The sequence below is a fragment of the Jaculus jaculus genome, chromosome 4 (assembly GCF_020740685.1).
Source record: "Jaculus jaculus isolate mJacJac1 chromosome 4, mJacJac1.mat.Y.cur, whole genome shotgun sequence".
Classification (NCBI taxonomy): domain Eukaryota; kingdom Metazoa; phylum Chordata; class Mammalia; order Rodentia; family Dipodidae; genus Jaculus; species Jaculus jaculus.
Window position 1 is genome coordinate 1,237,736 of NC_059105.1, and position 13,162 is coordinate 1,250,897.

At 50.0% G+C, this 13,162-nt stretch overlaps 1 protein-coding gene across 15 annotated transcripts in view; it reads left to right on the forward strand.

Annotated features, from left to right (window-relative positions):
• Window positions 1-13,162, forward strand: part of Kif1a (kinesin family member 1A) — an 88,688-nt gene that overhangs the window by 18,232 nt on the left and 57,294 nt on the right. For all 15 annotated transcript variants that reach the window (XM_045146724.1, XM_045146727.1, XM_045146725.1 and 12 more), the window contains exons 2-8: window positions 3,859-4,025; window positions 8,694-8,770; window positions 9,667-9,846; window positions 10,409-10,474; window positions 10,903-11,081; window positions 11,743-11,854; window positions 12,972-13,049. In XM_045146724.1, coding sequence (XP_045002659.1) covers window positions 3,920-4,025; window positions 8,694-8,770; window positions 9,667-9,846; window positions 10,409-10,474; window positions 10,903-11,081; window positions 11,743-11,854; window positions 12,972-13,049 — 798 coding nt within the window. In that variant the 5' untranslated portion in view covers window positions 3,859-3,919. The remainder of the gene's footprint in view (window positions 1-3,858; window positions 4,026-8,693; window positions 8,771-9,666; window positions 9,847-10,408; window positions 10,475-10,902; window positions 11,082-11,742; window positions 11,855-12,971; window positions 13,050-13,162) is intronic.

Here is a 13,162-nt window from a genome sequence, read left to right on the forward strand (position 1 = left end):
TTCTTTCTATATCTGCCTCTCTATTTCTCTCTCTCTCAAATAAATAAATAAATAAGATATTTTAAAAAATTATATGGGAACATGATAAAATTCAAATAGCTAAGGCCATCTTGAACAAAAAGAATAGATCAGTAGGCATTACAACCCATCTTCAAAGTGTAGTCCATGGCTGTCATCCAAACAGTATGGTATAATACAAATGTGGACACAGAGACCAGCTGGACAGAATAGAGAGCCAGAAGAAGTCCCACACCTACAGCTAGCTGACTTGACAGAGGCACATGAACAAGCACCAGGAAGAGAATAGTGTTAGAAAATGGTTCTTAGAAAACTGCATGTCCACATGCAGAAAAATGAAAGTAGATACCCTTCTCTCTCTGTGTTCAAACATTAGCATCAACGAGTTAAATACTTACACCTGTAAGGTCTGACCTTGTGAAATGACCAGAAAGCAACATGGGGGAAAATGCTCTTGGACATTTTAATCAGCAAGGTTTTTTTTTTTTGGAGATGACCTAAAGCACAGGAAGCAGAAGAAACAGTGGATAAATGGGAAATGTTTAGCTTCAGTATAGTGAGAGAAACAAGAGTGCACCACCTACAGAATGAGACAAAATGTCTGCAAGTGCTACACCTGATGGGGTTGATAGAGAATATATGTAAGGGACTCGAAAAGGTAATCACAAAGAACCAAATAACCCTCATTTTCAAAATGAGCAGACCAACATTTAAAAAAAAAATGTTTAAAGGGGGCTGGAGAGATCGCTTAGCAGTTAAGGCACTCATCTGCAAAGCCTAAGGACCCAGGTTTTATTCTCATCTGGCTTACGTGGGTCCTGGGGAATTGAGCCTCCAACTGGGGTTCTTAGGCTTCACAGGCAAACACCACCTAACTGCTAAGCCATCTCTCCAGCCCTGTTGTGTAAGTTTTGTTGTTGTTGTTGTTGTTTTTGAGGTAGGGTCTCACTCTAGCTCAGGCTGACCTGGGATTCACTATGGAGTCTCAGGGTGGCCTCGAACTCACAACGATCCTCCTACCTCTGCCTCCTGAGTGCTGGGATTAAAGGCATGTACCACCATGCTCGGCTGTTCTGTAAATTTTGATGCATTGTCTAATGTTGGTGACTGAGACGCCGCACAGTGTCAATAATGCTGTGTCCTGTCTGATGGCACACTTCTTCCCAGAGCCTCTGTCAGAGAACATTTAAGGGCAGGGCATGTCTGATGGGCCCACCCACCTGGCCCTGCTATTTATCCCTGGGACTCCAAGTCCAGACCCCTGAAAGCTTTCTATGGTAGCAGCTGACACTATGGAAGGTTCCCTTAGCTTTTGATTTGGGTTTGCAAATTCTAACCCCACACTCTACAGCCCCGGTTCAAGATTTGGCAAATGTCATCAGGGGCAAGCTGGCAGTGTGTCCCCCTCCCTTTTCCTGGGGCTTTAGTTTCTCAAGTTTATTTCCCTTGACCACAGCTATACAGGCTTTTCTGTCCCTCAGCAACGCTCTCTCTGCCTGGAAAGACTCCTGACTCGCAGCCTGTCCCTCCTGTGTGCAGAATGCGAATGAGCCTGCAGCCAGTGCTGGGGGTAGGGGCTGCCCTGGAATCTGCTCGGCCTGCTACCCACACCACTTCTGTAGTTCTTTGATTTATTCCTGCAGACTTGAACATTTTATTCAGCCTCGCTGGCCCCCTGCATGGGAGCCTTTCAGCCGTGCCAGCCACCCACACACCTTGGGGCAGAGGTCCTTGCTTTGCTGGCTTCCTGTCATATGTGTTTCTTCTCAGAGCTGGAAGTCCCCTGTGTGTTTGTCTAGTGCTTTTATTTATTTTAATCAATTAAGATTTTGCATGTGTATCTGTGAGGTGAATGTGTATATTCATGTTTGTATGTGTGTGGATGCACATGTGTGTTCAGGTATTCGTGGATGTGTGTGTGAAGACCAGAGGTCAACATTGGGTGCCTTCCTCAATTGCTCTCCAGTTTTATTCTTTGAGGAAGGGTCCTACATGAACCGGGAGCTCACTGATTTGGCTAGACTAGCTAGCTAGTGGGTTCCAGGGACTCCTTGTCTATCTCCCCAGCACAGTTAGTTGTCCCCAGTACTGATCTTTCAGGGTTCTCTGGAATGCTGTTTCTTTTGTCGTGTGTGTGCATGCTCTGACTTCATCACAGAGGCCATGTTTGGGTGTCGCTGCCAGCCTTTGGAATAAACATAGTATGTCATGGGGTGCCTCCTATTTGTTCTCATTTTTCAAAAATCTTTTATCTTGCCAAATTCTGTCCATAATTCTGTTGGAATACTTTGGTCATGGCGAGTGTACATCTGTGCAGCTAAATTTTAAGTGAAGTAAAAAGTTTGTAATGTCAGATGGAATACCTGCTCTCATAAGCATTTTCTTTTCTGATGGCTTCCTGCTTTCATGCCTGGGATCACTTGGTGAAAGGGTATGGCCTTTAAGGTCACAAGGTGTGCTGCATGTGGCTAGGGCAAGGGTTCTGGAACCAGGGCTTCACGGGCCTGCCTTTGTCCTTCCCTTCTGGCTGGGATAGCTTAAGTGTTGCTGAGATTTGTCAGCATAAGAAAACCCAGGTTCCCTCATTTCTTCTGGATGGTCACTCATGGACATGGGAAGGTGGCACACATTCCCAGAGAGTAGCTGCCATTTTGCTTTTGGGGTTGGAGGTGGCCATAGAGGCTGGCCCCACAAGCTTTTGCTCCCATGTGGACTTACTTGCCCTTGGCAGTGGGGAAGTCTATACCTTGCCTGTAACCTCTGCAAGAGCTATTTGAGGGGTTAGGGTTTGAGGAGCCAAGACGGAACTAAAGGGCTAGAAGTTGGGGCCCAGAGTCTGTGTTGGCCTCTGCTGTGTCCTGCTCTCTCCTCTCCCTTTGCAGAGCCAGGCCTTTCTGCCTCCATCTCAGAGGTCCCACCCTGCCCTGTTGGGAGGCTGGAGCATCATAGGAAAGACCTTTGGGTCAGGCTGTCCCAAGAGTGGCATAAGAAGTAGGGGAAGAAGACTGTCTTTTCAGAAGCTTCATGGACCTCCATTGGGGGGATTCAAATAGCCCCATCCCTAGCTTTTGTTTCTGAAATCCTCTAGTGACAGGTGTTTGCCACTTAACAGGCACTCAAGCCTGTTCTAGACAGCCATAGTAGAAATCCTTCTCATGCCAGGCTAAATGTGTTCTTTCCCAGAACTCTGGCCATTGCTATAACTAAAGATTCTGGGCTGGGGTCTGTCCCTTACCTGGTCCCAGGAGCCCTTCACTGCAGATCCAGGATCCCTTGTGTGAAACAACCAGTCAGAGCTGGAGAGATGTCTCCAGAAGCAGCTGTGATTTCTTCTTTGCTGAAGTTTCAACAGCCTTCCATAGTCCAGAGTGCAGAAAACACCACTTGGTCCTTGGCCACAGCCCTGTTCTTTTTCAGATCTGTAAACTGAGGCCCAGAAGATGGAGTCACATAGCCTGGAGAAAAGCAGGACCAAGGCCAGACTATGACCCACTGCCCAGCATAAACCTTCCTCATACCTGGGGCAAGCCCCAGCCTGAGCATCCCTCATAGGAGGACACTTTCTCTGTCTCTGGAAGGTCACCCTCACCTTGACATCAAGATTGTTCTGTGTTTCTTGGACCTGGCTTAGTCAGGCTCAGTAAGCCAAGCTCCACTCTCCTGTGGCTCCTGTTGTTTAGGCCAGTTTCTCACCTGTAACTTCCTCCTCCCCAGTGCCTCATCACCACATCTGTTTTACCTGGCAGGTGGAGGGAATGGAAAGGTCCTGTGGGTTCAACCCTCATGTCCCATGTCTGCCTCTAGATGTTGATCCTAATTCATGTTTTTCTTTTCCCCAAGGTGACTCTGCCCTCGCTGGGGTTCCTGCCACTGCTGGAAGTGATAAACCAAGGCCACAGAGATGGCCGGGGCCTCTGTGAAGGTGGCGGTGCGTGTCCGCCCCTTCAATTCCCGGGAGATGAGCCGTGACTCCAAGTGCATCATCCAGATGTCGGGAAGCACCACCAGTGAGTTTGGCCAACATGGGTTACCATTGACTGCTGGTCAGGCTATGCCTGCCAGCCAGACCCAATGGCCAACCCTGAACCCTGCTTGTACACATGGTCTGCAAAGGTCCTGAGACGGTCCTAACAGATGATCACAGAGATCACTGTGGTTTGCACAAACATAAATTTGTTCTCAGGTTCTTGAGACCAGAAATCTGAAATCCAGGTGTGGTCAGGGTACACCGCCCACCTCCAGGGTTCCCTTGAGACTCAACAGCTACCCTTTGTCTCCCCAAGCATCTGGTGGTTGGCAGCCAGCCGGGCTTCTGGCCATAGTGCTCTACACCCCTGTGACCATGGGCTTTCTCCCTAATGTCTGTGTCTCCATTCTGGATTTCTTTCATGTTTTTAAATTTTTATTTATTTGAGAGAACAGGAGAGAGAGAGAGAGAGGCAGAGAATGGGTGTGCCAGAGCCTCTAGCCACTGTAAACAAAATCCAGATGCATGTGCCACCTTGTGCATCTGGCTTAGGACTTTAGGCTTTGCATCTTTTATGTTTTATCTTTTATTTTTTTAATTTTTAATCTTTATTTATTTCTTAGAGACAGAGAGGGAGAGGAAAAGAGAGGGAGAGAGAGAGGGAATGGGCATGTCAGGGTCTCTAACCACTGCAAATGAACTCCAGACACATGTGCCATCTTGTGCATCTGGCTTACATGGAACCTGAAGAATCAAACCTGGGTCCTTAGGCTTCACAGGCAAGTGCCTTAACCACTAAGGCATCTTTCTAGCCCCATCTTTTATTTTTTTAAGACAAGTTCTCATGGTAGCTCAGACTGGCATCAAACTCTCTGTGTAGCCAGGTTGGCTCAGACTAAAGGCAGTCCTCCTGTCTCAATTTCCTGAGTGATAATCCTGGTTTTGGCCTGGGACTACAAGCATGTGCCATCACACCCATTTGTGCCTGTGTTCTCGAGTGTCCATCACATGAGGGCATCAATGGTTGGATTTATGGTGGATTTTCATCTGGTGTAATTCCACTTCAACAAGTAATCATAGCTTTAGACATCCAAGCCTGTGGTCACAGCTACTCGGGATGCTGAGGCAGGAGGGTCATTTGAGCCCAGTGAGTCTCAAAGTAAAAATTTTAAAAGTCCTATTTTCAGATCAGCTCACACCCTGAGGTTCCTGCAGCATATGAATCTTGTGTGGACACTAACTCATGACATGATTATGGAGATACACACACACACACACACACACACACACACAGGTTTTTCAGGGTAGGGTTTTGCTCTAGCTCAGGCTGACCTGGAATTTACATGTAATCTCAGGGTGGCCTCGAACTCATGGCAATCCTCCTACCTCTGCCTCCCAAGTGCTGGGATTAAAGTTGTGTGCCACCACACCTGGCTATTATGGCCCTATATTTTTTAGCTTTCCCCTTTTGTCTGTTCTTTTACTGCTTCTCATTATAGGTCATCTTGGATTTCTGATGTTCAATGCCAAGCCTGGCCATAGTAAAACAGGAAGCAGGAAACCAGGAAAAGGCCATTCCAGAAGGCCAGGGTCACATACCTGTTTTCAGGGTCCCATCAGCAGCCGTACTTGGTTGTTGTGGGAGAGAGGCCCAGCTACTGAGCCTTCTGTTTATGGTTATTTTATTTTAAAAATATTTTCTTTCTTTATGTGTGAGAGGAAAGAGAGAAAGAGAGGGAGAGGGAGAGGGAGGGAGGGCGAGCGAGAAAGGGGGAGGGGAGTGACAGGATGGGCACACTTGCCACCATAAATGAATTCCAGATGCATGGTGCATCTGTCTTTATGTGGATATAGAATCAAACCCTTAACAGCTGTTAGTTATTTTTTTCAAACTATATTTATTTATTTTCAAGCAGAGAGAATGAGAATGGGCACATCAGGGCCTCCTTCCACTGCAAATGAAGTCCACCTGCATACACCACCCTGCACATTTGGCTTTACGTGGGTAATGAAGAATTGAACCCAGGTTCTCAGGGTTTGCAAGCAAGTGCCTTTAACCACCAAGCCCCCTAAGTTAGTTATTTTAATAATTTTAAAATAATTTTTATTTATTCACTTGAGGGAGAGAGAGGCAGATAGAGAATGGGTGTGCTGGGGTCTCCAACCACTGCAAATGAACTTCAGACACATGTGCCACCTTGTGCATTTGGCTTACGTGGGTCCTGGGGAATCAAACCTAGGTCCTTTGGCTTTATCTCTCCAGTCCATAAGTTTTATTATTTTATTAGTTTTTTTTAATGGTGGACAGACAGGGAGGTGGGCAGATGGTAGTGGGAAGCTCACTAGATTTTCAGAATCTGAGTATCCCAGGGCAACCACACCCAGATGTAGCTGGCACCTAGCTGCCTCCAGGCCAGCTCGTTATTCCTCCACTAGGAGAGCTGTCAGCATATCAGTTACTGTCTTGTGGCTGGGACAAAATACCTGACCAGGAACAGCTTAAGGATAAAAAGAGTTTATTTTCCACTTACAATTTTGAGGGGAATTTTCGTCATGGTGGGGAAGGCATGGCAGAAGCAGGAAGGTGGCATCACACTGTCACATCAGTAGCAAGGAAACAGAGAAAGAAGCATGCTTAGTACTCAGCCAGATTTCCCCTTTTTATAGAGTCCCGGAACACAACCCGTGGGGTGATGCTCACTGCAGTGAGGGTAGGTCCTTCTCATCTCAACTAGTCTAATCTAGAAAATCCCTCGCAGACATAACCAGACTTGTTTTTATGGTGATTCTAAATGCTGTCAACCACCAGAGACTTGTTTCCATGGTGACTCTAAATCCTGTCAAGCTGACAACCAGAGATGGATCATCACATAGATTCTAAGCCAGGTGGATTACATCAAGGCTGCTGTTCCTAGGGCCCAGAAGGAGGTGAAACCACATTAGTTTATTCTCCTGTCTCCTTGAGAAAGCCTAAGCAGGCCTGTGATGGTCACCGTGCTCTCTCTCTAGCCTCCCAAGGATTCTGGGCTTCCCTGGAACTCCAGCTAGGGGTCTGGAGTCCATGCGGGCATGAGGCTGGGTTAGCTCTGGGGACAAGGCATTCGCTGGTGACTGAGCCCTTTAGTAGATGCTTGGTCAGAGGCTGGCGTCACCAGTCTGAGCAATGGCACAGCATGGTCAGAGTCTCAGGTCTCCTGTCACAAAGGGTTAAATGGTGTCTTAAGAAACATATTACCTGGCTGCTTCCAAAGCTAAAGTCCAAGATCAAGGTGTAATGTAGGCTGAGACCTCCTGAGGCTGGGAAAAAAGGCTCCTGCCCTACTCCTGGACTACTGTTGGCTTTGACCTTGTAGAAGACTAGGCTGGAACTCTACCTTCGTCTTCATCCTCCCTGTCTCTAGACTTCCCCTTTTTATAAGGATGAGGGCCCACCCTAATGACTTCTTAACAAGCCACATCTGCGGTGACCCCAGATAAGGTCACCTTGATATACCAGGGGGCTGGGACTTTAAAATGTGAATTTTTAAGGGAGCATAGGTTTTGGAGGATGCAATTGAATCATGACTTCACCATCCTCAGCAGGTTACGCTGGACACAGCCTGGTGGGCTATGTCATGATGTTCTGGGTTATGTTGTATGACTCCCACTGAGGAAAACTACCCTGTCCTGGGTAGACAGGGTGTAGTATGGAGTGGAGGAGGAGGGTTGCTCTTCAGATATGGTGTTGACCAAAACTGGACCATTTCTCATGGATGTGATAATCCAAAGTTGAGTCTGCCTCTGGCCACAGGGGCCTGAAATTTCCATTAGCAGGGTTATTTTGGTTCTGACAGACCAAAGAACACAGTGGCTTGAGAGGGCTGGAACCAAGTCCTCTCTGTGTGCCCACTGAGCACAGTTGCCTGTAGGTTATGCCAGTTGGGGATGGAAGTCATGGATAGTCTGTTAGGTTCTTGGGGCACCACAGGCTTCCTGGGGAACCTGGGAGCTTCAGGACACTACAGGTCTTCCTGTGAGTGATGCAGCCAGGCTGCTCAGGACTTGCCCCTAATACTACGTTACTTTAGCCATCTAGGTCCCTGGGGTTGGGCCGATGTTACTGGGAGGAGGAAGGAAAAAGTAGATGACGGGATGCTTTTAGAGTCAGGGTACAGGCCCACAGGCCCAGTTTCTAACAGCAAGGTTAGAAGACACCTAGTATCCATCAATAGGAGAGAAAATGGTTATGATGTGCCTGGCAGGAAAGCACACATGCCACAAACAAAAACAGACAAAGTGCACTAGCATGAAGTTGTCTGTACGAGGTGGGACATGGGTGGGACAGGGTGGCCTAGGTCACAGCAACTTCTGGGCACATGTGTGCTATGCAGGACAGGAAGGCTTGGGCTTTGGGTTTGGTGGCCCTCAGGCTGTGGATCCCAAGGATGGGAAAAGGGGTGCTGCGACTTACGGTGTGACTGTGTCTTGAAAGGAGCTGCCAGAGAAGGACATATCTATTCTGGCAGTGCCCTCAGGCTCTGAGGTTCATCACAGTGAAGAAGGGTCAGAAACCCCTCTGTTGCCTAAAAGTGGGGTCCTGGTATCTCCCAGTTTAGGGACCTGGCTTGTCAAGAGCCCTCTGAAGACAAGGCTTTCTACCTGGGGTACACATCAGAAGATGGGTTCCTACCGCACAGCATCAACCACATTGTCTGTGTTCCCTCTGCAGCCATTGTCAATCCCAAACAGCCCAAGGAGACACCCAAGAGCTTCAGCTTCGATTATTCCTATTGGTCACACACCTCGGTGAGCCAGGGCTGGGTGAGCTGGGCTGGCGGTGTGCACACCGAGGCTGTCTTAGCCCATATTGCGTGTGCCCCTTGGAGGCCTGTCAGCCTCCCTGAGCTGCATGTTCCTTTCTAAGTAGGGTAAGGACTCCATTCTGTTTCCTTAGAGGGTAACCCTACCTGCAGGGGTCAGAGAGCCTTGTGCTCATGATGGGCACTTTTCCACTCAAATTGTCTCCCCTTCCCCAGACACCCCAAGTTCAGAAAACCCAAAGCTGAGGTCCACCTTCCTAGCTCCAACACCCTGCAAGCTGAGGGTCCAGGAGACACCCCCCTCCCTTCCCACCTTCCACATCCAGTCACCTCAGAGCTCTGTCCATGGTCCACCTTTTCCTGGATCCTTCTAGAAACATAGAGTCTATCCCCTTAACCTTCCTGGCCTTTGTGTCTTTGAACCCCTAGGCTCCAGGGCTCCCCACTGCTGCCCTCCTCACCCTCAGCCATGACCCCTTGGCTTGACCATGTTGTCCCTGAAGTGTCTTCTGTACTCATGATATAGTATTCAAAGGGTGTGGCTTAATCTGAGGGTCCCTGGGCCTGCCTTCTCTTAGCCCCACCTCTTGCCAAGCCTGCCTCATAGTCTGGATGGGTAGAGCTCCCACCTCTGGTACTTTGTGTGTGTTAATGGCTCTCTTGCAATCCCCCTTCGTTTCTGTTCCTCTCCGTTGTCCAGCTGCTCTCTGTCCCTCACTTATCACTCAGAGAGCCCTCAGGAAGCCACTCCCAGGCAGGATTAGGATGAGCTGTACCATGAGACTGGACCCCAACATCTGGGCCTTGTCTGGGCTCTGAGGACTCTATGGGCTGAGCCCTAGGGTATGTAGCCTCCTGCAACCACATCCTTTCTCCCCTCAGCCCGAGGACATCAACTATGCCTCACAGAAGCAGGTATACCGTGACATCGGGGAGGAGATGCTGCAGCATGCCTTTGAGGGCTACAACGTGTGTATCTTCGCCTATGGGCAGACGGGGGCCGGCAAGTCCTATACCATGATGGGCAAGCAGGAGAAGGACCAGCAGGGCATCATCCCACAGGCACGGGAAGGGCAGGGGCAAGACCTAGCAAGGGTGAAATGGGAGCAGCCTGGACGAGGGAGGGTCAGGGCTGAAAGGAGGCAAAGTAGCCTAGGATGGGCTGTAGAAGGGTAGCTTTGGATAGTGCCCACTATAGGCATATCCATGCAACAGGTCACTGGAAATGCTGGGCAGCTGTTCTCTGTTCCAGCTCTTTCTCCCTTTGGCTGGTCTCTGGACTGGAGCTGGCCAGCCCTTGGTCTGTTCAGGGAAGGGAAAATGCTCTGTAGGCTATGGGACTGTGGCCATAGCCTGTATGCAGATAAGAACAGAGTGACAAGCAAATGATCCACAGGAAAGGATCAGATACCAGCCAGGAAGACATTAGAATTAGAAGAATACACTGGTTACGTTGGTACAGGTCTTCCCAGAAACTTTACATTGGAATGTGTATTGTGAGTGCAAGAGGGGCCTGGCAGAACAGCTGTCTGCCTGGATACAGGCTGCCCACAGCACCATGAGGAGCCAGGGCACCAGCTCCCAGCCCTCATCAGCTGACAGTATCTCCCCCCACCCCTTGCAGCTCTGTGAAGACCTCTTCTCCCGAATCAATGACACGACCAATGACAACATGTCCTACTCCGTGGAGGTAGGTTTCCTGCTAGTCACCTGTGGGTCAGAGCTGGGGAATTCGAGGTGTGGGGAGTGATGTCTTCTGGTTTAAAGTGGTGCTCGTTCATGTGGTGACAAGGGACTTGAGGACTCTCAGCACTTGGTGGTGCCAGGTAGTCTTCTCCCAGGAAGTGTTTGTTGAGGAGCTACTTTGCTCAGTGCAAGAGCAGGCACCCTAGAGCTGCATGGCCTGGGCTGTGCCATGGCTGAGGGGACCCTAGTGTGATTGTAGCAATGTGTGTATGTGGCCATTCCCAAGATGGCCATGGGTGAGGGAGGGCTGGCCCAGTGAGATGGGCCCAAGCACTCACCAGAGGCCACTGGCTGAGCAGGCTGTGTGTTCCTACCCAGAGGGCATCTCCATACTTCCATGTGGGGTCCTTGACAGTGTTGCTTGGCCTATAGGTCAGCTACATGGAGATTTACTGTGAGAGGGTCCGGGACCTCCTGAACCCCAAGAACAAGGGCAACCTGCGTGTAAGGGAGCACCCTCTGCTCGGGCCCTATGTGGAGGACCTCTCCAAGCTGGCTGTTACCTCCTACAACGACATACAGGACCTCATGGACTCAGGGAACAAGGCTAGGTATGTGGATGATTTGTGGATATAGTTCTCCAAGGAAGCCACTCTCACCTCACCCTAGTCTAGCTGAGGGGTCCATGTGGTGGCCCCTGAGAAGGCGAGAGCCTTGTGTGCTATGCCACTGAGGACGTGTCAGGCTGAGAGAGGCCTTGGTTCCCATGCATGAAGCTTGCTACCCTAAGTGGGATGGGTACTGTTTAGCTCTAAATTCCAGCTATAGGGTCTTGACAACAGCTGTCAATAGCTGCCTGGCCATACAACTGATCCATGTTATGTACTATGGGGTGTAGCTACTTGGGGCATGGCATGCCCAGAGTGGCTGGCGTTGTGTGGGAGGAGTAGTTGATACCCTGCCCTTCAAGGGGCTTTCTCACATCAGAGCCTGTGAGGACTTCTTCCCACCTGGGCAACACCTGGCTCCAGGTCAGAAGCACCCTGAGACACATCTTTGACACACAAGACCCCTGCTGAGGGCTAAGGGCTGAGGACCTCCATGATGGGTTAGCAGGTGTGGGCTGGGCTCAAGCTCTGGGGGGAGGCGCAGTCACACTCAAACTGGGGCTCTGAGACGATTGACCTGGGTCAGCAGGCTGGCACCACAGGTGACTCTAGTACTTGAGCAAGAGGTGAGGGGTAGATAATCTCAAGTGGTTCCTGTTCCAAGGACTGTTGCGGCCACGAACATGAATGAGACCAGTAGCCGCTCTCATGCTGTCTTCAACATCATCTTCACTCAGAAGCGCCATGATGCAGAGACCAACATTACCACAGAGAAAGTGAGTATGTGGGGTGACCTTGGTGGGCAGGTTCTCTGGAGAGTACTGGCTGTGGTTGGACTGAGGGTGGAGAGGTCCCAGGGGTGCTTGGGAGCGTCTGATGCAAGCTGGTAGCATAGTGTCCCTTACCCTCTCTGGGGAGCCAAGGCCCACACAGAGAACAGGGTCTCTGGTAGGCACCAGAATCTTTTTGTTTGTTTTGTGTTTTTTGAAGTAGGGTCTTGCTCTAGCCCAGGCTGACCTGGAATTAGTATCAGGCTGGCCTCAAACTCAGCAATTCTCCCAAGTGCTGGGATTAAAGGTGTGTGCCACCATACCCACCTGGCACCAGAATCTTTAGTATTCCTGTGCTGAGCAAGCATAGTCCTGCCTGTGGTCTCCACCCCAGATGCACTTCCCACATTCCACAACTCAGCATTCTGAGTGGAGCAGAGTTTCTGGAGTCAGTAGGAAGAAGAGCAGCCAGCCAGTGTTCCCTTTGGAGCTAGGTTCAAAACCTAGCACAGATAATCATACCAGGGATGAGAAGTGGCGTCTGCGGACATGGGTGACAGCGATTAGATGTCCCTTCTAGATGCATAAGGAGGCCCTGCACTGCTGTACGAAAAGTGTAGTACAGCAGGCAAGGCTTGAGGGGCGCACAGTTTCTGGAGAGGTGGCCTGGTGTCTCACTAGGACAGAGCCTTGAAAGACAGAGTCCTAGAAGGAAACTGGGATATCAGAAATGGCAGGACCCCTCTGGAGGGGCTTGGTCATAGGTCCTTGCAGTCAGTTTTACACTGCTGGGGTGAACGTCCGAACCAGGCAGGATAGAGGAGGAAGGGGTTTACATCAAGCTTATAGATCAGGGGGAGCTCCATCAATGGTGGAAGAAGCTGGCTCCCACCCTGCCAAACAGCAGGCACCAGGAGCAAGCCCAAGCAGAGCTTCAAAAACTCTCTGCATGCCTTTAGGCTGGAGTTCAGATCTGCCCCCAGTGCCCACCCCCACCATAGCAGGAGTCTGCTGGCTAGGGACTGAAGCCGCAAACTCAATTTTAATCAAACTACCATGGTCCTCAAATGGTTCCTGAGGTTGTCCCTTCAGCTGGGGACTACATGTGCATCTGCCATTTCAGGTGAGCAAAATCAGCCTGGTGGACCTGGCTGGCAGCGAGCGGGCCGACTCCACGGGAGCCAAAGGCACACGACTCAAGGTAGGGCCAGGCTCATGCTTCAGAAGAGCAAGCACAGCCCTGCCCAGTCAGAGGCTCCAGGTCCAAGCATGGCCTGTTCAGGGAGGGCCGGAGGATGTCTGCTTGGGTTTGGA